The following is a 25,524-nucleotide window of genomic DNA, read 5'->3' on the forward strand; positions in this document are numbered from 1 at the left end:
TTCTCTGGTGATCACTTTGTGATGGTTTCCTCGTGTGTAAAGCTGATAACACTTTCCAGCTTTATCTCTTCATCCACCCAATTAGGTACAATTTCCCCCCCCCATTTTCTAAAGGAAAATCTGATGATTGGTTCAATTTCAAAGGCCGAAAGTAGAGCTGCAGTAATTACAGTTATCTGGTCAGATTCAGATTTCCTAAAGCTCAATCCTGCTGATTCTGACTCGTCTCCAACATCTGTAATCAGCAGCGGGGAGGAGCAGGGATCTGACAATAGACCTCTCCACTTCATGCTAAATTGTACTACAGGAAGACATTGAACCCTCATACCTATTGATCCATCACATGTGACTGTGTACACGAACGTGTATATGCATTATTGATTAATACCTTAGTCTTTGAAATCACCAGCAAGAGAGTGAAAATAGTTGCAGCGCAAGAAAAACCACTGATTTTCCCATTTTTAAAAATAAATTACATCTTTGAAAGACATGTTTTATTTTTAAAAGATTATATAATTTACTAAAACCAGGTGAAGCTGTCAATGACATCTGTACACTTGCAAAATAAAAAAAAAAAAGCATTTAATCCTCAGAAGAAGAGGAAATAAGAGAGATCTGAAAGCACTATTGTTCTTAACATTCTTTTTCCAAACATTGATTGGTTAAGAGGTGGTGCATTCACAGTCTCGATCTCTGATCTGGAAACCTTAGAGTCCCAGCATAACAGAGTGAGAAACACATGCAAATAGTGAGTCAGGTTTGTGATACAAAAACATCTTGAACTAAAGATGAAATTACTCATCCAGCTCTGCAGGACAGGTCTCAATATTCATGACCTCATTTTATTACTTGGAACTTTTGAAACAAAAAGGAAAAAAGCTGTTTTGGTCCTTCAGAAAAATTATTTTGTACAACATAAGCCCATCTGAAATTAAATTGAAGTGCTCCAAAAAATGAGGAAAGAGACAACAGATTGCCATATAAAAATAGTAAAACGGATATACACGGACAGAAAACATACTAGTGTAAAAGAAAAGAAAGCATGAATAACAATGAAATAAACTAAGACTTTACAAACAAGGTCAAGACTGTGACCTTGTGAGTGTATGTTTTGATTTTGGTTCAGGGTTTAGTCACTAAATACTGATAAAATCACTGATAAAAATCCCGTAGCGCCTCATAAGGAGAGTGTAAACTTAAAGGTTATTCAAATTAGACATTTTAAAAAGACAAAGAGCGTATCAAATGATGGAAATAATTATAAATAATCGCATGAATATTAAAAATCATCCAAAAAAGATAGATTGTTTAAAGTCCAAGATAATATAAAAAGAAAGGAAGCTCATTACATGGTTAAAGTTCAGCTTTCCCCTAATTTTTTTTATATCTGATCCTTGGAACTATGAGCAAAATTTGGCTTAATCATGTCAGTGCTTGAGTTGAAGTATCTGGCTTTAGTAATTATTTAGGACGGAGCTTTGTTGGAGGCCCTTGAAAATTAAAGTCAAGATTGTAAAATCTGTCCTAAAATGAGTTTGTAACCAGACATTTCCATCTGTGTGGAGCATGAGAATAAACTGTTGGTGAAATAAACAATAAGTCTTAGTTATACAAGGAATTATGGTTCAAATCTTAAACAAAAATGTTGCCTTTGTGAATTTAGTTGGGAAGTTATGCCTGTTTAAGCTCCTCCACTATAGCAGCACTGAGTTGTTTATTTTACAGCAAAGAAGTCACTACACCTGGTGACTTTATATAACATACAACTATGAAGCATGGGAACTTCTTTATAGACATAATATACATGAGATCCTGGAGCATCCATGTGCTTTGATGGGTAGTAAAAGTGTGGAAATTGCTGTTTCTGCTGAAATGTGACTCGGAGCTGCTGCATAGGAAGTACGTTTGTCACGTTGGCTGAGTGTGTAATAATTATATGTCAGCATACCATCATTATGTGGGATTATATATACAGCCTTACTGTCTCCGGAGCACTCTAGTACACTTTGTATCTGTTTTCTTGTGACATGAAGGAAATGCAGTGTGAAATCTGAGCTGGGAGTTGCATCGAGTAAAAAAAATAAATCCACTGAGTCACATCTTGTTTTGTACTTTCAGGTGTTCCTGCTGTGTTTGTCGCAATCTGGGCGATCGTCAGGGCAACGCTGGCAGACGCAAGGTGCACATACACAAATTGCATGAGTATTTATTTTGTCATTATTTGCAGATTTTTGTCTTTGTCAAAATGAAAAGAGAAAAGACTGAACAATTAATTGTAATCAATGCAACAAGACAACCCATCTATTAGCAAGCATGAAAGAGACAAAAGGCGACAGCACAATTACAGTCTAATTCATGTGACATTTGAGTCACCCATGAAATCCAATTATACTCGCTTAATTTAATATGCAACACCGTTATGAACAAAAGTAGACACACAATGCAACAGGTGGAGGCACTGGAAATAATTGCTGTGGAAAGATAAAGTTAAATCTTAGTACTTCTTCCATCAAATGTTTTGAGCTACAGTTGATGAAAAGAACATCCTTTCTACTGTTATTTACAGGGGAGAAATTATCCTGCCTTGGCAATGTGAGTGCTTTTCAAAGACCGTTCCTTTTCTCTTCATTGAAACACACACACACACACACACACACACACACACACAAAATCAAGAATCTGAGAGAAATTTCTATCAAAAAGAAAGGAAATACTTTAGAAAGGAAAAAGAAAATACTGAAAAGTTGAGTTTGGATCTGATATACGGAACCAATTCACTACAAAGCGCTACCCACCTGCTTACTGACACTCACTGGTAAAGATCTGCAAGAAGTCTTTCATTGAAAATAAATCTTTTATTGTGTTAACACACACACACACCCACACCCACACACACACACACACACCCCCCCACACACACCCACACACACACACACACACACACACACACACACACACACACACCCACACGCACAGGCACACACACAAAGTTCAGAAAAATTCAACATTTAATTGATCATGAAAGCCAGTGTGTCATTTTTAACTTTTATTGATTTTGATTAATAATTAACCCAAATAAACTGAAGAGGAAAACCATTGTACCATCGCACATCAATCAGATGAATGTAACTTTATTTCCCACATTAATAAAAATGTTAATGTGGGACTGTGGTCGCTGTAAATAAAATATGAACAATTCACCTTGTGTAGCATGAATGCACAATCTCATAACTTCCTCCTGGTCATTATGGGCCTCAATGGTGCATCTCCTTGTGCGCAACCAAGTGTCTGCAGAGGCAGTTGTCATGACTGTTTTGCCTCCATCAGATGACTTTTTATGGGGACTGTGATGTTGGTCTAAACCTCCCAAATAGTGGAAAGCATTGACCATGGTGTCCAGGTCTGAGAAGGTGCTCAGATGCTCTCATGTAAATTATTCTTTTGATTTTAGTAACCTGTATTATGTGCATGAAGCTGAAAATGTCTGTGCATCTGCCCCTAGTGGTCAGGGGTGTCAATTGTACTCAGTCAAAATGGCAGATGGCCTTTTGAATTTCCCCTCACTGTTTTCAAAAACTAGGTAAAGACGGTCAATATTTGGTTAATGTGACCTCCGATATGGAAAAATATTGACCATTCATTTCAAGTCCAATCTTCAGGAACAATTTTCTTCTTCTTCTTTTATGGTGGTTGGCAAGTGACATATTGATGTGCATTACCACCATCTACTGTCCATGAACTATTATGCTGCAACTTTTTGAAGTGTCCCTTCTCCAGCACACCTGGATCAAATGAATGGCTGATTAGTAGGTCTGATTAGTAGCTCATTGGCAGAGTTGAATGCCAATGAGAGGACCAGGTGAGTCGCTACAGGGTTGCATTTAAATGTTGTGTGAGAGTAGCTCTAGAGAACTGGATTTGGGCATTCCTGCTTTAGACAATCCTGCCCTGTGCTTGATTGCTTCTCTTCGGTTGTCTGTGAAGGTTTTCTATAAGACTTAGGTCTGAGGACAGAAACATCCCCTGGAAAAAAGATTGATTTAGTCTGTTGAACCATATTTTTTTCTGTTGATTTGGGCATACTCTTTGAGCCAACGCCACCAAATATTTGTCTATAATTTCTTGAGATTTTAAACAGTTGATTATGCAATGTACTCTTATCTGTATGCAGTTGAAAAAGAAAAAAGCCCTCCAAATCAGAGATCCTCTGCTGTACTAATTAGTCGGCATGAAGTGCTTTTCACATTTGTGCCTTTTGCTTTGCAGCAGACCAAACTGAAACGTTTGTGGCCAAAAATTCATATCTCGACATGTCTTTGGTCTTTTTACTCACAACAGACCAGATTGTTTTGTTTCAGTTAACTCAGCATGTTTGCACTGAATTTATTGGATAGAGAAGGTTTGGCATGTCCCCAAACAACCAGACAATCTCCCCTGTGCATAATCGCAAAATATATTTTATAGCCTAACATCTCTCCAATGTCGCATATTTACCTTCGGTAACTAAAAAAGGCATGGATTTATAAAACAGTTTAAAGATTTCTCAGAAAAATCAAAAGTGTGAAACTTGAGTATAAATACAAATTGCAGTTAAGAAAAGTGTTGCTTTAGCTGGTCTGTCTAAATTGCCCCTGGGAGTGAGAGTATGTTTGTTTGCCCTGCGTCTCTCTGCATTGCCCTGCGGTGTAATGTCAGCCTACCTTGGGTGATCCATGTCTTTCGCCCAAAGACTGCTGGAGATGAGCACCAGCTTCCCTGGGTCCCTGCAAGGAAAAGCGGGTATAGATGGATGAAATTGTGAGGGATGAATCCGATTAAACATTTTCTCTCCCCGCTGAATAAACAGAAAGGTTGCATGTTTCTAAATTTGTCTGTGTGAAATAATGCTGCTGATATAAAAGAGGAACAGATTATAAGGGTATTTACACATCTTTGTCATTCATGTCAATATGTGTTGCAGACACTGTATTGTCAGGTCCAGTGGATTTATATCTGGTACACTTATCTGATAGATAATTAACTTTTTCATAGTATGTAACCAAAACAAAATATCATTTTAACCTTTACGTCAAAGTTATTTCACAGCTTAATGGTTTTCTTTTTATTTCATCATCAGGTGCTGGGAGTTGAGTGCTGGTAACATCAAATGGATTTACCAGGTTCCCATCTTGACAGCAATTGGGGTAAGTGTGAACAGCATTCATTTTTAAAAGGCATATGTTTGTCAGTTTTGTATGTAAAGGGGAAGAAAATAAGGAGAGAAGATGGATTTGTTAGCCTGCAACATGCATTCCACAAAGGTTAAAATTTGAAATATTGATTTCTCTGATCAGAAAAAAATTCAACCATTCACTCATATATCCTCACAGAAGCCAAACCAGTCACTGACACTCCCTAAAATGGTAACATGTGACCTTTTTGTTGCCCTTCAAAGTTTAAAGTGGCATTTAAAGTGAAGGTCAGTATTGTAGAACTTGACAAAGATGATCTCTTATAATTGCAACTTGATTATTTTATAGATGACAATTCTTGAAGCGCTTCAAGAAATCGAAGGAGTCCATCTCAAGTTTGTCATTTTGCCCTCATCCACAGGTTCTCCCTGAAGTCCCTTGAGAAAATACATTTCTGTCCTAATTTTCTCTTAATAAATGTTTGAGGTTTTAAATAATTTTGTCTCCCACAATTCTGGTACTAACCTTTTCAGTAATTTACACGTTCTAAATTTTAAGCGTAATTATTTTATTTTATTTTTTTTACATACAAATGTCCAGAACTGGAACCTTTTAATTGTGTTTCTGGTACACCTATAAATCTGATGCACATTTGACACCTGATAACATCAGTGGACTATTTTGTTTTGTTTCAGAAAACAATGTGATGGGACTCTGGAAAAGACTATTGTTGTTTGCAAGTTGTGCTAAAAGGAGTTAGTGTGTCACTGAAGATATTCAAGCCTAAAACAAAACTAAATGCAAAATATGCTATGGAAGCACAAACGTCCCCGACGCTAATGTCAGCATCCACAGTCCACATATCTAAAGAAGCTTTTTTCTGAAATCTCTGATGATTGAATAACCTAAATAATGTCCAGTACTTAAAAGTCTGATGAGCTACATTTGTGGTTATGAAATAATTAACCCTAAGACGAGCTTCTCTGTAGAGTTTGTTGAACATATTTATAATGATCTGTGGTTTTTCTAAAAGGACAACAAGAGTTTAATTATGCAGCAAAGACATTTGGGAACATTAGTAATTAGAAAGATTGGCTCAGACTGCCTTTTCTGTCATTTGGAGAATTTTTTCCAAACTTACTTTTTTCTTTTTTTCAAGATTTTTTTTTTTTTATTATTTCCAATAAATGTTGATATACATATAAAGGGTGTGTAAGAGATTATAAAGAATGTTTCCTCATGCATTATCCTACTGTCAAGGCCACTTTAATACATCCTTGTATAATTATGTTTCCATCAATTTGCAACTGTAAAAATCTCCTGTTGATTCTAATCAGTTGCTGCTTTTTATTAGCATATCCTGCTTCATTTAACTGATTTCTCACCCTGAAGACTCGGTAAGAAAGCGGACATGCTGGAAATGGACTACATCTCACTATAATCATTAGAAATCTGCTCCAGTAATCTTTGCTCATTGACACAGGAAATTTCTTATTAGCAACCACCAAAGTGTATGAAACTGGGTGAAAGGGCCATGGATAACATTGTGGTGTAGCTATAAGCACGATCACAGAAAAGCAGATTTTTGCTTCAAACAAGTGACTTGTTTTTATTCCAAGTGGTGCATTTTGTCCCTCGTGCTTGAATCTATTTTCTCTCGGTGCTCCCGTTTCCTCCCACAGTTCCGAAACCTACATGCAGAATTCTTTGGGGATTGCAAATTGGCCACAGCGTGGCTGTCTGTCTCTCTGATAAACCAACTGCTCTTATATAGCACATTTTATACAGTTTACCATTAATCCATTCACACACACACGCGCTTTCATCCCTTCTTTGTGTGTTGACTGTATTTGCACATTATCTTTGAGGTTTAGTGTCTTGCCCAAGGACACTTGAACATGTGAAACAGCTGGGGACTGAACTGCCACTCTTTTTTTTTTTTTTTATTAACAAACGTTTTGAGCTGGTGACCGACAGCTGAGCCTGTAAGCTGCCAAAAAGAGTATTTGGCTCTATTCTATGATAATACTTACAAAATGTCTATAAAGATGAAAGTTGAATAACTACTTTGAATTCAATTCTCTCAGCACATATTGTTAATTAGCCTGGCACAAAGCTTCAAAAGGAAAACCTCAATGTAGGTTCTTCTAATTAGGAAGCTGAGACTGAGCCATTGACTGGATTAGTATGGCTATCTATATAGTGTTTATGTTGTTGAAGAACAAATGTATCTAGGAAATTTCTTGCCTCCAACACATTCCTCTTTGCCACATGGATTTATCGTTCAACCATCAGGTAGAGTCAAAGGTTTTCGTTTCAGCAGGATAACTCAAATCTGGCCTTTGAAGACATTTTCTGATCAGAAGAGATCAATCGTTCATTTTTGGACAGATTTTTAACAAATTGTAATCCCAGAAACCAATACCCTCATCCAACTACTTCATGCATGTTTTGTGGATGTGCAATAAATTCATAATGCGTGAAATTGTGCGACTTATATGTTCAACATATTATACAAGCTGAAACAATATTCCTATGCTAGAGGTTGAACTGGAGCTTTTTCTTCTATGCTTAACATTTACATCAGTTGATGGAGACTTGAGCTAACCAATAAAAAATAAAAAAAACTTAAAGGTTGTCTGGTGATGCCAACTTCATTTTGAAATGAGAACCATTTCTTTGTCATTTGTTGTATAATAATTCTGCATTGGGGAAAAAAATGGTTCTGATTAGTCACTGGAGGCCCAAACTTAAAGGTAAAGTGAAGCTTTATATTCTTTGTCATGTTATGTTATTCACATTTGTCTGTACAAAGCGAAAGAATTAATTAGCATTTTTATTCTTTTATTTCAGTTTCATTGATCTTAAAATAATACTGATGGTAATGAGCAGTAACTGAGTAGAAATTGCACTTCGTCCGTCACTGTTGGTATTTCCACCTTCTACCTAGCTGTTCGCGATTTGCAGTGAGAACGGGCGCTTCTGCTGACCAGACCAGGCCACACATTGAAGAGCCCGAGCCCACAACGCAAGCATGTGGGTAAGCCATCCTATGCCTGTGATCAACCTAGAAAGTGGAGCATTCCATCAGCGACTGCTTTGCACACAGCCAGCGTCGTGCCACAAACCTGTGTGTTTTGTGACGGTAATGACCATAAACCAGAGAACTGTCCTGGTTTTACAATAAGTGCACGCAGGGAGAAACTGAAAAGGCTTGGACGGTGTTTTGTCTGCCTGGGCCCGAAACATATTGCGAAATACTGCAGAGTGAAGATTTTGTGCAGACAGTGCAATCGAAAACACCACTTGTCAGTTTGTGAACAATCTGAAGCTAAACCAGAAGTCGACAGTACCAGCAATAGTGGAAATGCAGAGGCTGTGTTGTCTTCGTTGACCAGCTCAGTCAAAGTGAAGACAAATACTCAGAACACAGTATTGCTCCAAACGGTTAAGGCATGGGCTGTAGGACTGGACCAACGGAGAGAAAAATATCTCGCTGTCTGTTAGATGGAGGTAGCCAGCGTAGTTTTGTTCACAGAGACATTGTCCGAGCCCTAGGACTGCAAGTTGTGAGGCAAGAGACACTAAACCTCCATGTTTTTGGTCCCACCAGTCCTGTAGTGGAAAAACGCAACATAGTGAGAGTTCAACTTGAAAATGTGTGGAACACTGAACGGAAAATCGAAATAGATGCTGTAGAGACCCCCGAGGTGTGCACTGCTGTAATAAAGGTACCAACTGAGCCCATTCAAGCAGAGATTAAGAAAAGAGGACTGCAGCTTGGAGACTTTCCACTAGAGGGTGCTAATGAACAAGAGTTGCAGATGTTAATTGGAGCAGATTACTACTGGCAGGCTGTTACTGGAAAGGTCCAAAGGGTTACAGATTCATTAGTGGCAGTTGAAACCCTCTTTGGATGGGCTTTACAGGGACCAGTGACTACCTCCAGTGTTACAGACACCACGTGTATGCACATTAGTTTGAACGAAGACACCCAGCTGTCTAATCAGTTGCATGCATTCTGGGAGGTGGAGTCCCTGGGTATTGTAAATAAACAGTCAGAAAGCCCAGAGGACTCAGAAATTATGCAACGTTTTGAACAAACAACAACATTTGAAGACGGAAGGTACCAAGTTGAGTTACCCTGGCAATGTGACAAAGACCAGCTTCCAGACAACTTCAGGGTAGCGAAGAAACGCTTTGAGAATCTAACGAGAAAGCTGAAGACTGATGTAAATTTATTTGCCAGATACAACGATGTAATAGAAGACTATCTTCAAAATGGTATCTGTGAGGAGGTTGCAGATGGAAAACCAGAAATGAATCAACAGACTGTGAAATATTATATGCCCCATCATGCTGTAATAAGAGAAGAAAAGGCCACAACCAAACTTAGAGTGGTATTTGATGCATCCTCACATGAGGCAAACAGTCCATCCCTCAACGACTGTCTGTACACTGGACCTAACCTGAACCCAAACCTGCTAGATGTGCTCATAAAGTTCAGATTGCACAAGATAGCATTTACTGCTGATATAACTAAGGCCTTTCTTCAAATCTCACTAGCAGAAAAGGACAGAGATGCTGTCAGGTTCTTGTGGATGCACAGACCTGTAGCTAAGGACTGGAAAAATGAGGTGCGTGTCCTGAGGATGAAAAGAGTTGTTTTTGGAGTAACTCCCAGCCCATTCTTGCTTGCTGCCACCATCAGAAAACATCTCAAACAATTTGAAAGAAAACAGCCAAGGTCAGTACAGGCTCTCAGAGACTCTATGTATGTAGATGACTTTATTTCAAGCTCACCTACTGTGCAGGATGCTCTTCACATGACAACTGCAGCAAAGTACATTCTCTCTCAGGCAAGCATGAACCTCTGCAAATGGGTTACCAACTCACCTGATCTGAAAGCCATGTGGAAAGAGAATGGAGTAGAGCTCACTGGTGATACAGAGTCCAGTGGAAATGTGCTTAAAGTACTTGGACTGGTTTGGAGACCGGAACACGATGATTTTGTGTTTGATCAAAAAGGGTTAATGGACATTTTGAAAGACAGAGAAAATACAAAAAGAAGTGTACTAAAAACATCAGCCCGTATATTCGACCCTATTGGGTTTCTTACTCCTTTTACAGTCCGAGTAAAGTGCCTTTTCCAAGAGATGTGGGAAAAGGGACTGAGTTGGGATGAACCATTACCTACTGACTTAGAAGAGAAGTGGGAGCAGTGGTGTGTGGAGTTACCACTGTTACACCTGGTGTCTATTCCCAGGTGGTACCACACTGAGATTAACAAAGAGTCACACACTGTAAAGTTGCATGTCTACTGTGATGCAAGTGAAAAGGCTTACGGTGCTGTGGCATATCTTCAAGGACAAAACAACCTAGAAGAGACTATTACCAGTTTTGTGGCCTCCAAGTCACGAGTAGCACCATTAAAGAAAATGACATTACCTCGCTTGGAGCTCATGGGTGCACTTATTGGAGCAAGATTAGGATACAGCCTCCTTAAGCCACTGAACATGGAGAAAAACCAGCTCAACATGTGGACGGACTCTATGATCACGCTTCACTGGATCCGCAGCTCATCACGTCGATGGAAACCATTTGTGAGCAACAGAGTGGCAGAAATACAAGGGCTCACAAATCCAGAACTCTGGTCCCACTGTGCTGGCAAAATGAACCCTGCCGACCTTCTTACGCGGGGTTACCATGCTCGGAGCCTTATTAAGAGCCAGCTGTGGTGGAAGGGACCCACTTCACTGTCTACGGATGAGAAGGAACTGAACATTTGTAGTGACTATGTAGTGGATGAAGTGAATGCAGAGCTGAGGTCTGGGTATGAGACTGTCGTGCAGTTCACTGGCACTGAGCAAACTGAACCTCTGTTAAACTTAGAAAGGTACAGCAAGCTTAAGACCATGTTAAGAATCACTGCATGGGTAAAGCGGTTTGTTAGTAACACAAGATCTTATCTGAAGGTTCAGGGAGAGATAAGTACAGAAGAACTTGGTGCAGCTGAAATGTACTGGATTAAGTCAACACAAGAGAGTTGTTTCAGTTCTGAAATATTGCAGTTAAGGTCAAACCAAAATGTGAAGGTAGATTCTAAAATCAAAGATTTGAAACCATTCTTAGATGAAAATGGTCTAATAAGTGTTGGGGGAAGACTGCAGAATTCAGATCTTAGTTTCAGAGAACAACACCCTTGGATACTACCGACAAATCACAAGTATTCTGAACTATTAGTTCAGTCATGTCACGAAAGAGTGATGCATTCTGGTGTAAGAGACACATTAACTCAAGTTAGAGAACAATATTGGATTTTGAGAGGCAGACAGCTTGTAAGAAACATTGTTTCAAAATGTTACATTTGCAAAAAACTAAAGGTTAAGGCAGCACAACAGATTACTGCTCCCTTACCTCGAGACAGAGTAACAGAATCACCTCCCTTTGAAGTTACTGGTGTAGATTTTGCTGGACCCTTATATGTTAAAACTAAGGACGGGTCTGTAAAATCATATATAGCACTGTTTACATGTGCAGTGACAAGAGCAGTACACTTAGAGTTGGTCTCAGATCAGACTACAGAGAATTTCTTATTGGCCTTAAAGAGATTCATTGCAAGACGAGGTCTTTGTAGGGTCATTTACTCTGACAATGCTAGAACATTCAAAAGGGCTGACGAGGATTTAAAAGAGTTATGGCAAAATATCTTAGGATCGACACTCACAGAGTTTTTCACTGACAAGGGAATCACGTGGAAGTTTATCGCTGAGCGAGCAGCTTGGTGGGGGGGATTCTGGGAAAGGCTTGTGAGATCTGTAAAAACATGCTTAAGAAAGGTACTGGGGAAAGCATCTTTGAGCTTTGAGGAGCTCACAACTGTTCTTACTGAAGTTGAGGCAGTGTTGAACTCCAGGCCTCTGTCCTATGTAACTAGTGATGCATTAGAACCCCAGCCACTTACCCCATCTCATTTCTTAGTTGGTAAACGCTTAACTTCCTTGCCACCAAAGATTATTCCATCACCTCACCTAAATCAGGTTCTCACTGCAAATCGCGAACAGCTAGGTAGAAGGTGGAAATACCAACAGAAACTTTTGATAGGCTTTTGCAAACGCTGGCGCAGAGATTATTTGATGGACTTAAAATCAGCCCACAGGGTGAACAGTCCTACTCCAACACTACTTAAAGTAGGAGATGTAGTTCTTTTGGGGGAGGACAATACACCCAGACAGACATGGAAAATGGGTAGAATTGTAGAGGTCTTCCCAGGCAGGGATGGTCTCATACGTTCATGCAATGTTCGTACTTCGACTGGTGGCTTGTTACGCAGGCCTATTCAGTTATTGTACCCTTTAGAAGTATCTTAAATGAAAGGTAAATCCTACACAGATGAACAGTTGTTCATCGGGTGGGAGGATGTTGTGACTTTTTTACACTTATGTTGTTCAGTATATTTGCATGATAAGTGACTGATTACAATTATATGTTAAGCATAATTTACATGATGATTATTATTATTATATTGAATATGATTGTATACAATTACAAAGGCGAAGTGAAATATATTTCAGTGTAAGACATGATTTATTTGAATAGAGGAAGTCTTTTATTTTGAAGAATGCTTAAGGATCTGTTACTGTTTAGTCACTATCTTGCTTTGTTGATTTTATTGCTTGGTTACGAGCAGTTGTTGTTGCTGTTGTTCTGTTTTTATCGGCTGAAGCCCCTTTTTTCCTCTTCAATAAATACTGAACAAAAGGGTTCAGTAAAGGAAATACGAGCCTCCGTCTTGTTTGAGAAGAAGCTTTACTCCGCATTAAGTAGAATGTCAGTAAAACTTTTATTCTGGTGTATAATCTTCACAGAGGAGGAGATTTGTTTGACCTCCATTTGATTTACATAATCACATCTTGGGAACATTTTTTCTAAAAAAAAAATCTAATCACTCTTATTTCTTAGTTTGTGTCCCTAACATTTATGTCACAATTCAAAACGTTTTCTATTTTTTCTTCTCCCTTTTCAGCTCAACTTTATTTTGTTTGTGAACATTGTGCGAGTGCTGGCCACCAAGATTCGAGAGACAAACGCAGGGAGATACGACACCAGGAAGCAGTACAGGTTTGTATTAAATTGACAAAAATTAGCTTATAAAACTTGCATTGTGTTGTACATCTGTACATTCGCTGTATGCACTTGCACAAAAGTACTTCTAGAAAGGGAAATGTGATTTTTTTTATTTCCTAAGAGATATCAGCTTGTCAGAGGCATGTATCAGAAGATGTCACTGTTATTTTTTTTTTTTTTAAATATAAGATGAGCAAAATCATTTTATGATTTTTGAAACTAACTCTTAATGCTAGGGATATTCCAATCAAGGCTTTTAGTTCCTAGTACCTAGTCTTCTGAATGAATGTGAGTGACACTCTGCAGTTACATGGAACAGTGTTGTCAATCAAAGAATGCCTTACAATATTTATAACAAAATAACTAATTAAAATGCTTCAAAAATCTGTACTTTGTCTTTACACAGATTGTCAAAAAAAAATTACTTGTGCTGCAGCAAAGTCCTCTGTTTAAATCTTAACTGGGCCTTTCTGTGTGAAGATTGCATGTTCTGCTTTGAGATGTGCTATAATTTGAGATGGATTTTACAATCAAGTTGGCCTAATTTTATTGACTGAACAATAGGATTGTTCAGTCAATTTTATTGAGTGTGATCCCAAGGAAGGAAGTTGTTTCACCTTTACGTTAGAGCACAGAATTAAGTTTTGTCAAGCTAATTTTGACTTTGTGGTTGAAAGTTGAAACTAGCTCTCATTATGTGAGCTATGCATACACACACACACACACATTTCTACATCTGTAATTATCTGTATTTTCCCTCCCCTGCTGGTGCTGGCATCAGCATGTCAGATAAAAACATAATAATTATAGCGTATCAACCAAGAGGAGTCCCGTTTTGAATGCTGCAGACATTTTATGTAGCTGAGATGACAATTTATCAGAATAAATGGCTGTGATCAGGGGCGACGAACTGGGGACCATATAAACATGTCAAATGCAATAGATGTCATTGTTTCTAAAAAAGAAGTGAAGTGATTAAAGCAAAAGTAACTGATAGTTAAACCTACTCAGCAATCCAATAGGAAAGTACTTGCAAATCAAACCCACAACTTCAGATGTAAAGACTTCATGTATTTTTTGAATGCGTCACCAGTTGGATCATTTGAGTAATAAAAGTGGATTAAAATGTGGTGACTGATGGGCAAAAGGTTACTTATGAATCCAAAGACTCACCAGGCACATTTAGAGGCAAAATAAAAGCCGAGTGATGATGATAATGTTCAGTTGCTTGTTGCATCAATCACAGCTGTTTATACTTTTATCCAATGCATTTCTTGAAAGTCACCATATTTCCTTTTTCATATTTTTATCCCTTCATATAACAATCTTTAACAGACAAACATTTCATTTCTATCAAAAGGAAGATTTTAAATTAAACTTGCTGCTCTCGCTGCACTCCCACTAATGTCACTAATATATTTTTCTATTCTGGATGATGGGGAGAAAAAAGACTTTATTGGATTGATTCTATGATGAAGATAGCAGCTTCTCATCTAGCATCAGAGCATTACAGTTTTATCTCATTTTGCAGGTTTAAAGGCAACAATCCTATTTTATTGGTACATCACAGTCCCTCATAAACTTATGACATAGCTCTGTGCTTGTTTTATCTTCTGTGATGTTTTAGATCAGAATCAGTATTTTTTTTTTAACCTTTAGGTCAAACATAGCATGACAGATGGTAGTGCACCAGGAAGCTTGTAGAATGACTTTGCCAAACTAAATTTCAAGAAATCTGTGAGGATGAGAGATGAATATTAATGCACATGAGGGAGGCAGGTTGTTTGAGTTACCCTTGTTTGCTTGCTAGGCTCATTTGTTTCAATTGAAAAGGGGAGTAAATCACAGTCTACCTCTTATTTCTGTGTTGTTAGTTTCTGTCTGCAGGGATTAGAAATAAAACAAAACGTGAAAATGAATGAGTTCATAGTTCTAAGAGTTTTTTTTTAAACCATGCACTAATCAAAACTTGAAAATGGAGCAAATAATCAAACTAAGTACAAAGACTATCCACCTACATGTTCTTAAAGTTCCCATAGTACTTGGATTTATTAGGCCAAACCAAACACTTTATTGATTTGGATTTATTTCTAAATACAATTGTTTTTGCCTCATGTAGGACTTGAATACTAAACTGGTATTATGCTTTGGAAAAATGGAGACCAGTGTATTTGCTAGACGCATAAAGATTCAGTCTTCAACACAGAGACTGATTCTTAATTTTTAAAATGATGACTTTTACCACCTTCCTAACTCTATGTAAAACATATTATATAAATTACTTATCAAGTCTATTTCTGTTAACTATTATGATTTTCTGCTAACAGCTAATGAAAACGTGACATTTTTGTTAATGTCCAGTAATGCTGTGTCTCCACATATGTTGAATGTCCATATTTTAACTCCCATCATATAAATGCTTAACTTCTGATTTTAAAATATCAGAAGTAGTTAAAATAACACCTCATGATTCTGATACCTAAAAACTAGAAATAATTTTGTTTATACTCACTGAGAAAAGGAAAAGTTGCAGAGGAAAAAGTGCATGTGTAAGCATCAGGTTCCAACTATAAATATATTGTTTTTGCTTCTACAGAAAATTGGCAAAGTCCACCTTTGTGCTGGTGCTGGTGTTTGGCATCCACTACATCATCTTCGTCGGACTGCCTCACACATTCGAAGGACCAAGTTGGGAGATTCGCATGTATTGTGAGCTATTCTTCAACTCCTTTCAGGTACTTTCTGCTTGCGTTTCAGTTATGCAACATAAGCAAAAAGGGGGGAAAAAAAAATCCCCAAAAAACAAAACTCCTGGGTAGCATTTCTTTGCAAAATCAGGGCACGGACGAAGCAGTGCTCCAGCAGAGCTTCCTGCACTGATGTCTTATTATTTATGTTCTTTTTATCAGCATCAGCTTGTACCGCTCTACTTAATTTACTTTACGTGTCCCTAGCTTTTTGTTTTATTGTTTAAATAACTCGTGATTGCACTTCTTGAGACCTCTCCGTTACTGTGACACCTAAAGATAAATGCTCACACTTTTTCTCACTTCCCTGACACTCTGGAGTTAGTTTCTACTGTAGGTTATTTGTTTTCTGAACCAAGTGTCTATGTAAGGTATATATTCCCAGGTGGAGGATTCAGGAACAGATGACTGCTTCATTTGTTCTGTAGTTGCACTGATGTTGTACACAGTGAAGACTCAATTATACACAGAACAACAGTGGTTAAATGCTGCAGGCATAATGTTGTTCTGCAGAACTCTGATTATGTCAAGTTCAGACTTCTCCATTTGTTTAATTATTTCTTAGTTTGTGACGTTAATCAGCAGGTGTCCTAGATGTTTCCAGTTCACACAGACTTATAAGACTTAGTACAATTAAAATGGCTCAGAAATAAAATATCTCCAGCTGCTCCTCAATTTAATACTTCTGACTTTTTTTTTTACTATACTATGGAATGTAATAGTGATGAATCATATTTTTGCTCTTGGTCACAATAATTCAGTGGATTCTGCAGATTAAATGTGGTGGGATTGGTTTTGTTACAGCAAGAAATCACAAGCAGATGAGTTTGGATTACAAAGATGGTAAATTAAACTTTTCGACTTCTGATAGGAAACTGATTGTTTCCTTTCAGCATGAATGAAAATGAGTCTGAGAGTGAAAAACAACTACTCAAAAGTAGTTTGTTTATATGAAATTGGTCAGAAACTATGTGGGGGAAAAATAAGACAAAAATTTAACTTTTGGAAACAACATGGTGCACAATTTTATTATTTGTGACAAAATGTGAAAAGGTTCAAAGGGTATGAATATTTTTGTTACAGAATAATGTTTAAAGTTAGGATCGCTGATTTTCACTAACTTATTTGCTGACAAAACCATTCAGGCATACAAAGTCCAGCATCTACACAATATTTTCTGCATTGCAGATAATGCATGACTTGGATATAAAATCCCCTGTGAAAATAGACAAGAGCATTCAGTAGTCCTGTCATTTCACACAGTAGAGACTTTTTATACTCTGTGGATCACTTCATAATAATCATAGAATCCCTTCTGCTTATTAAGCGAACAAAGCACTGTTCTGTCAGAAAACGGCAAAGGGAAAAGTGTTTGATTATTGTTAACTGTTTGCAAGATCACACAAAAAGACAGAAAATCTTTATGAAAGGAGCTGCAGAGAAATAACCAAAGATCACGCACTGAGATCTGTGTTGTTCCTGGTTTTTAGTAACCTTTGCATTTCCACTTCATGCAGTGGGAGGAATCCAAAATTATCCTGTATGAATTACTCTGGGTGATTGTCAATGTCAGAGTTATTACTTCACTTTAATATGCAGGGAAGAAGCATGGTAATGAGGTTGAATCCCTTTCATAATTAAGCTCACCCTAAGTTGAATGAGCAATTCTGTGTGTTAGAATCAGTGCTGCCTTTATTTTAGGCCATGTTATCACTTACATGTGTAGAGAAAATATTTCAGACTAAAACATGTTATTGCTGAAACGATGAGCCTACTTGAAAGAGTAACCTATAATGATAAGCTTTCCACTGCAGTTCTCCAGGAGTTAATCAGTTTAACAGAAACTTGTTTCTTTTTAGTTACACATTGACATAAGAGTAAATTTGTGATGAAGTGACATTTACCAGAGACTTACCTGGTTATTTAATATTTGGACACTGGAACAACTGGGCAGAATCATGTTTTAAATCTTTCAGATCTGGTCAAAAGATGTTACATTAATCAAAGGTTGATGAATTCAAAACAGTTAAAATTGTTTGTTTTGCACCATTGGACAGTTAGACTTGTCCCTCAGCAGATTTAAATAGTGTACCTTCATTCTAGCCAACATTATAAACTGATGGGCAGCAAATTCATTCGCCCAAGCATGATATGCAATTTTTTTTTGCATTTGACATGGTTGTGGTGGCCCTGACTCAGGAGCGTTTTGTGATGGAGAAATACTCGCAGTGTTCAGAATTCACAGAAGCATTTTTAACTGCAAACACTATAGTCAAAAATCCCCACAAACCCAGTTCATTCACTGCTTCAGGTACAAAATAACATCTACACACCAAAGCACATCAGATGTCAACTTGACATTAATTTATTTCTTCAAAAGAACAAATATTTGGGGAATTATTTATGTGTATCATCACACTTTGTGACATTTTAAAGTCCCAATGTAACATTGGATATGCTATGTGTGTCACTGAATCTCTTCTGATGATTAATTAAAAAGACTTCTGACAGGATGTCAATAAATTAGTTGCAGTGGATATGTTCATTTTCATTCTTAAATGGATTTAAGCAGCTGCTTTTCCCTCTAACTATCAATAATGTTACAGTGCTGTGGAAAAATATTGCTCCCTTTTACAGATTTCTAGTTTTTCTCATTTGTTGCACTTGGATGTGGCAGATTATCAGGCAAATACCACCTTGTAGGCCTTTTTTTAAAATTTTTTTAAGTTGACTCCATGTGAAAAAGTAATTTCCCCTGTTTATGCTTGGAACTAAAGTAGCTTGTGAGATAAAAAACAAACAAACAAAACAAAGATCTTGGCATTTATCAGTAAGAATAGGTGAAAAAGTCATCTCTAAGGCTTTGGGACTCCAGTACAATTAAATCCATTTTCCACAAATGGAAGAAAAATGAAACAATGATAAACCATCACAGTAAGTGAAAAACTACAAAAATGCCCAAGAACTTGGGGTAGACTGACGAGACAATAGTGGATTTTTTTGGAATGTGTGTCCTTTAAATCTGGCTTAAAACTAACCAACAGTAAGACATGGTGGTGGCAGTGTCATGGTTTGGGTTTGCTTTGCCACTTCAGGACCTCGACTAATTCTAATCATTACCAGGAATTTCTTCAAATGCAATTTCTTAAGCTAAAACATACTTGGATTATGGACCAAATTTGCAGCTGAATGTTTGAAAAACAAGCTAAGATTTTATAGTGGCCTAGTCAAAGTCCAGACAAAAATCAGATTGAGATGTTGTAAAATGACCTTAAATAGGCTCAAAACAATCAAATAAAGGTGAATTAAAACTATTCTGCAAAAGTGGGTCAAAAATGACATGAAACAACAACCAGTTATCACAAAAACTTGTCAGCTTGCTGGCAAGCAGCTTTGAGGTTTAGAGGGAATTTTGTTAATTTGAGGAGTCATTGTGTTTTGAGACCTTTTAGTCCACTTTATATTGTCTGTTTAATTGCTTTCTTGATTCTGCAGGTCATCAGTATTCAGTACTGATAATGAAATTGAACTCAGCTGTCCAAAAATGTGGTTAATCAGAGAACAATATATATTTATAATTTAACAAGGTTAGGTTATTTAGGATGTTATTCACCTCTTAATGAATAAAATCATTTTAAAAACCTCAGGTTGTTTTTGTTACTCCAGTTATTCAAGGATTTTTGTTTTGAAAAAGTATGTTCGTCATATTTAATTGGTGTCAGAATTCATTAGATCAGAGTGACCAAAGTGGGTTAAAGATGGATGAGCTGAAGAATCATCTTTGCGCTGCAGCAGCAGTAGATAAAAATATCCTTTCATATTGATGAGGCGTGAAACTGAAAATAAAGCTTTGCGACAGAAATTATGACTCACGCGGATGTATAATTACTGTGTAGGTAGATTTTTCCAAAACCAAGTTTAAAAAAGTGGAATTTTTTTTTCTTGATTCCTTAATGAGAGAGGTTACCCTTTTATTGCATTTAGTTGAAATGCATAAATCATGAATAATCATTCCACAATTTACGTAGCAGATGGCAGGTGCAGCGGTCTTACTGACGGAAACAGAAATTAAATGAATTGAGAGGGATGGAACCTTTCTATTCCCCTTAGCCATTAAGTCACATCAGTGAAGGTTGATGGGATTTCTGCTTTTGTGACACTGCCAAGTGAATTTGATGTGGACGCTATTCTTGCATTTATGATGGTATCCTGAGACAAAAATGCTATTTTGTTGCACAATAAAGATCAAAATTAGTCTGCCACCTGATGAGACAAATAACACACTGACCTGCAGCTTATGAAGCTTATTGGCTAAAAGGTAGAAGTGCAAAACATTTTAAAGTCTAAATGAAAATTGACTTGCACAAAGGGAGAGTTCCTACAATAAAGATGATAAAAACAAAGACTTAGAAATGGAGAGTGAAGCTTTGTATGCTGGTCCATTTGGTGCCTATAGTTGCTTATTTCCTAGTCAGTGTTGCAATGGAGACTATATATGTGTGTGTTATAGGATGAGATTATTATTACTTCTATTATTAAGCATGTTCTTAGGCAAGGGGATAAAACCAGACAATCACGACGGAGCCATACTAAGAAAAATACAACAGTAATGAGAATAAAGTGGTGTGAGAATTGAGTGAAGTCATTATAGTGCAATAATAAAGTTGAAATTATATGAGAATAGTCGTAATAATATGATAGTCATATTACAAGAATATTACCAGTAAAGTTATAATATTTTCACTTTATTCTCACAATAGTATGATGCTTTTCTAATAGTTGTATGACTTTATTTTCATAATTTTATTTTTTTAATTTTCTTAGCATGGCCTTAATAATCTGTTGCAGACAAAAATCCATGTCTATAGAAAAACAAACTAAAAAAAACTGTTTGCAATCTCCACAAAGTCCAATGGACACGGTGTTTTCTTCAGCAGGGTTGAGGAAGCTGGTCATGGATGAGTGGACAATGACTGGAGCTGAAAATATGGAAATTATGAAACACTTTTGAGCGGCATCACAATCATACAGACAGTTACCGTAGAATGTGTTAAAATGGCCCAATCAAAGTTCAAAAGAAAATCAACAAAAAAAATTGGATGTTCACAGATTTTATCAGTCCTGTCTCAAAGAAAAGGTGCAGTTTTCTGTCTCTCGATCTGCAAAATTGGTGCAGACGTGTCCCCAAACACCAACTTCGTGTAGGTCTATCGTATATATTGCCAATTAAAATTTGTAGGTTTTGCTGTAATAATTTTTCCAAATACTTTCTTGTCTTCACCATGAAAAGGTATTTTGGTCTAACTTTGTGCATTTTTCCTATTTTTTTTCCCCGGTATTGGATTATTTGCTCCATGAAGAAGGTCATATGTCTGTGATGTGATGTTTGAAACAACTTCAATTTTCACAGGGATCATACTTTTAATTTGTTCCTGTCATGATTTGAATGAACACACAGCGAAGCATGGAAGAACAAATCTCAATCTGGCCTCCTTCTATTTATTGTACCAAGAGAAGCAAATGGGCAGTAGCTGGTCATTTTAGGCCTTTCTTGGCATCATTCTCTGTTTCTCTGATGCCCTCAGATGGAACATGTGATTATAATTATAGTGTAATCCATTTTGCCCTGAGTTACCAATATGCTTTTTCTCCCCCCAGGGCTTCTTTGTGTCCATTATCTATTGCTATTGCAACGGAGAGGTGAGTTGATATTTTTTCTGTAAGTGCAGCTGTTGGAGAGAAAATGCTTAAAGCAAATATAAATATAGCAGTATAGATTTATAGATTGCTAAAATGGCTTAAATTACAACAATTACAAAAGCAACAAACCCATTTTGACATGTTTCAGTAAAATTATAAGCTTTTATCTTAATGTTTAATCTATGTTTCTTATTACTGAAAACTCTTCGTTCAGCTAAAAAGGAATATAAAAACAAAAACAATTATTTTAAACCAAGAAAAAAAAAATGTATATTTCATAAACCTCATCTTGGGTTAAAATGGTTGGTCCTTGAATTGTTTCACAATGTTAAAAATATTCAACATGCTTGAAAAAAGTAAGTGCAGAAACTACTAAACTCAAACTAACACTGATGGAACAATCTCCACATAAAATATTTCAATACAAATAAGTGAACATATGACTCCTTGTCACATTTTGTGACCAAAAAGTTAAGCCCTGTAAATGAATGTGTTTATATGGATATAATTTGGTCCACATGCAGACCAGAGATCAGCCTCTAAGAGTTTTATTTCACGAGGAGCTGACGTATCAAGAACAAACACCTGAAAGCTTGAGCAGTGCCACTGCAAATATAGCAATGTATTTTAGGAAGGTGTTGGCGAATCTGACAATCAAAAGTTATGTGCAACTCCCTAACATGTCTCTTATGTCACAACAGAAAACCAGACAAAGCTCTAACAGTCCAATATAACATCTTTAATTTAACATGCATACACATGTTAAATTAAAGTTTATCTATTTAATTTTAATATCTGTACATCAGGAGTTTGTGAAACCAAGCTTATGGGCTCAAACTTGCCAGTAAAGCTGAACATTTCAGTGGTTTTATGCACACAAGGTTTTTCTCCGTCTTTTAACCCCTCAGGAGTTTCTGGAGAAAAATCTCAGTGTACTTCTCCAAAGCAGGGTTAGATGGGTTAAGAGCATTGCTGTGTCCCTGTAAAATATCACCTTAAAGGTGAAATAAAGTCAAATTAGAAGTCAAATTCTCCTAAAATATACATTCTTTGGTTTCTTGCAGGTTCAGACAGAAATAAAGAAAACGTGGACACGCTGGAACCTCTCCTTTGAGTGGGAGGGCCCGGTGGTCTGCGGTCGCTACCGATACGGCTCCGTGGTCGTGGGTCTCAACAACAACAGCACCAGCAGTCAGTCCCACCTGGCCGGCGGAGGCCTTTCCACGCGCTCCACCACCCTCGCTTCGAGTCGAGCTTATCGAAGCACGGGCGCGCCCTCCATCAACGTGCATGCCACCCTTCCGGGTTATGTGATGACAAACTCTGATCCCTCCATACCTGAAGAGCTGGAGGACAGCGGCCCCAAAAGAGTGGATGATATCTCACTGAAGGAAAACCTGCCTGTACTGAATATAAGTGCAACTGCTGAGGATGAGGAGGAAACGCTGTAGCTGGCAAAGAATGCAAAAAGCGCCCGATTAAATTTTCTATCGATGGAGCCGTGGGACTCATTATTTCCTTGTGTAATTTAAATTCTGACAAAGGTAGCTAACACAAACAACTAAAAACGAGGGAGCATTGTGAACTCTACATGGATTAGTCGATACTGAAGAAGTTCCAATGCCCAACACGATTCATGAGTTTTTATATGGCTGAAAGGACTGATCAAAAGCTTTTTTTTTTATTCTAGAGAGAGACTCAATGAGACACTCCAATCAAGTTTATACCTGGATTTAAAGAAATCATTGAACCCAAGCTGTGACTCTGGTGCAGGTGTTAAAAGCAAGCATATTCATTTTATACGTTTAACTTTAACTTTAATATCCAACTGCAACAACTCATGCTGCACTGGTATGAAGGGCTTTTGGGGCTGTGATATTGCATCTGTTAAAAATAATCTGGATGAGAGGATTGAGATGACAAGAGCCCTTATTTTTGTCATGAAGGAAACTCCATTTATCCAACTGCCTCTGGAGGCCACTCGGTAGACGAGTCCTTAAAAAAACGAGACGCAAGCTCCTGCATACAAGTACTGAAGTTGGAAACACTTATCTAAAAAAAGTTGTGGAAGCTCCTTCCTTTTCTTGCTGCTAACTGGTGTGCACCTTTAATTAGGATCACATCTGAAACTAAATGTGAAGCTCCAATCAGAAGAAGCACAGATTATTGTTTACATAAAACAGGGTGTTCATAAGATGGCAGTGACAGCACAGGTAGCATGATGGATGTAAAAACAAGTTATTGCTTGGAATGTTGTATTGATGAAACTTTTGTTTTTACAAAGAAAAAAAATTATATTTTAACCTCTAAAGATTTAGTGTGTGCTATATTTCTCCATTACCTCCATTAAGCAGATAATAAAATCTTAAAATGTTTTGTGTTGGGTCCAGAGAAACTTCTCCATACAATGTATTTTATATGTTTTATCCTAGTACACATTTGAATCACTCTGTTACCTACCTTGCTCTTTTGACTGTTGTATAAAATTAAGAGCGTTTTTCAGGAAGTGAATTGGATATTTTAAAAGTCCTGCTGCATCTTTGAAGTACATACTGTTGTTGATGTGCCCCTGTTCTGAAAGGTGAATGTTTGCTGGGATAAAGTCTGTGAAAATTGCAGTTTCTGCTGCATAAGGTCTTGGTATGTTACTTTTGCTGTGACGTCATTGTCTGCTTTTATTTACTTTTTCTTTCACATACTGTTTAATGGTCTTGGCGCATTGGGGAAATTCCAGTGCTCTTATAGTCCCCAAAGAAGGTTGGATAATTTTGAGGAAAATAACTCGGGAAGTGAGATACAGGTCAGTTTCACTTTCAGTTTCAAGCATGCAGCATGCTAAGGTGAGTGGATCTTCACCATTGCAGATGGTAAAGTTTGGTTAATTGATGTTGTTATTGGATCATTTGAGTCAAAGTTGTGTTGATCAGTTTTAGTACCTCAAATGTGCAGAATTACTACGTACATGGAGAAAGGCATGCTGTGTTCATGCAGCTGAATTTCTTATGTCTAAATTGATTTGATGCAGTCAGCTTGTGATCAAATTGTTTGTCCTACTGTGTTGAAGGGTATTAAAAAAAACATTATTCCATATAGACTTGTTTTCCTGTGCCATTAAAGTGAAAAGCAGAAAGGAGAAGTTATGTGACAGGGGTTGGAAACTATTTTTAATTAAAAAAAAAAAAGGTTCCAAAGATTATTTATTGGTTTTCAAGTTATGGAAAAGTCACTCATACCAAAGACAAAAGGGAAAATTCAAAATATTAGTGAATTTAGAAACCTTCCTTCATTCTTAACTTGTTATAGTTCTGGATAATTTTAAATAACGAAATTAAACCACCAATAATGTTGTGGTTTAACAAAGAAAGAGAACACTACAAGGTAGCCCTTTACAGAAAGTTAAGGAAACTCATTGACATGCCTATGTATCCAGAAGAAAATTTAAACACATATACATGTCACAAAATGCAAAAACTCCCTCCGTTTTGGCGACTGTGGTCACAATAATTTTAACATATGCAAGAATGTGTGTCCTTGTGATTGTCGTTTCCACTTTGTAAGACATTTGCAGGAGTTTCAGTAAATTTGCTTTCTGCTTGTCACACAAGAAGAGATTCACTCTAATAAAGATTACTACCTATGGCGTTACATTTCAGCTGGAAAATCTGTTGGATTTCACCTCAATAATCAAATCTGACTTCAAAATCCAATACAAGTGCCTCATGCTTTTAAAGTGATCAAAGCTTTCTGATTTTGCTGTCATTTTTTACACTACTTGCCTT

At 37.2% G+C, this 25,524-nt stretch overlaps 1 protein-coding gene across 1 annotated transcript in view; it reads left to right on the top strand.

The window, feature by feature from the left end:
* The window catches only part of pth2ra (parathyroid hormone 2 receptor a), a 54,397-nt gene extending 30,341 nt beyond the window's left edge, over positions 1-24,056 (top strand). The window contains exons 8-13 of the mRNA XM_088002305.1: positions 2,119-2,179; positions 5,117-5,183; positions 13,198-13,292; positions 15,895-16,033; positions 21,704-21,745; positions 22,810-24,056. Coding sequence (XP_087858431.1) covers positions 2,119-2,179; positions 5,117-5,183; positions 13,198-13,292; positions 15,895-16,033; positions 21,704-21,745; positions 22,810-23,196 — 791 coding nt within the window. The 3' untranslated portion in view covers positions 23,197-24,056. The remainder of the gene's footprint in view (positions 1-2,118; positions 2,180-5,116; positions 5,184-13,197; positions 13,293-15,894; positions 16,034-21,703; positions 21,746-22,809) is intronic.
* Positions 24,057-25,524: the final 1,468 nt, after the last annotated feature.

This window comes from Poecilia mexicana, unplaced genomic scaffold (genome assembly GCF_051168715.1).
Source record: "Poecilia mexicana isolate PSO_F unplaced genomic scaffold, ASM5116871v1 scaffold_2, whole genome shotgun sequence".
Taxonomy (NCBI): Eukaryota; Metazoa; Chordata; class Actinopteri; order Cyprinodontiformes; family Poeciliidae; genus Poecilia; species Poecilia mexicana.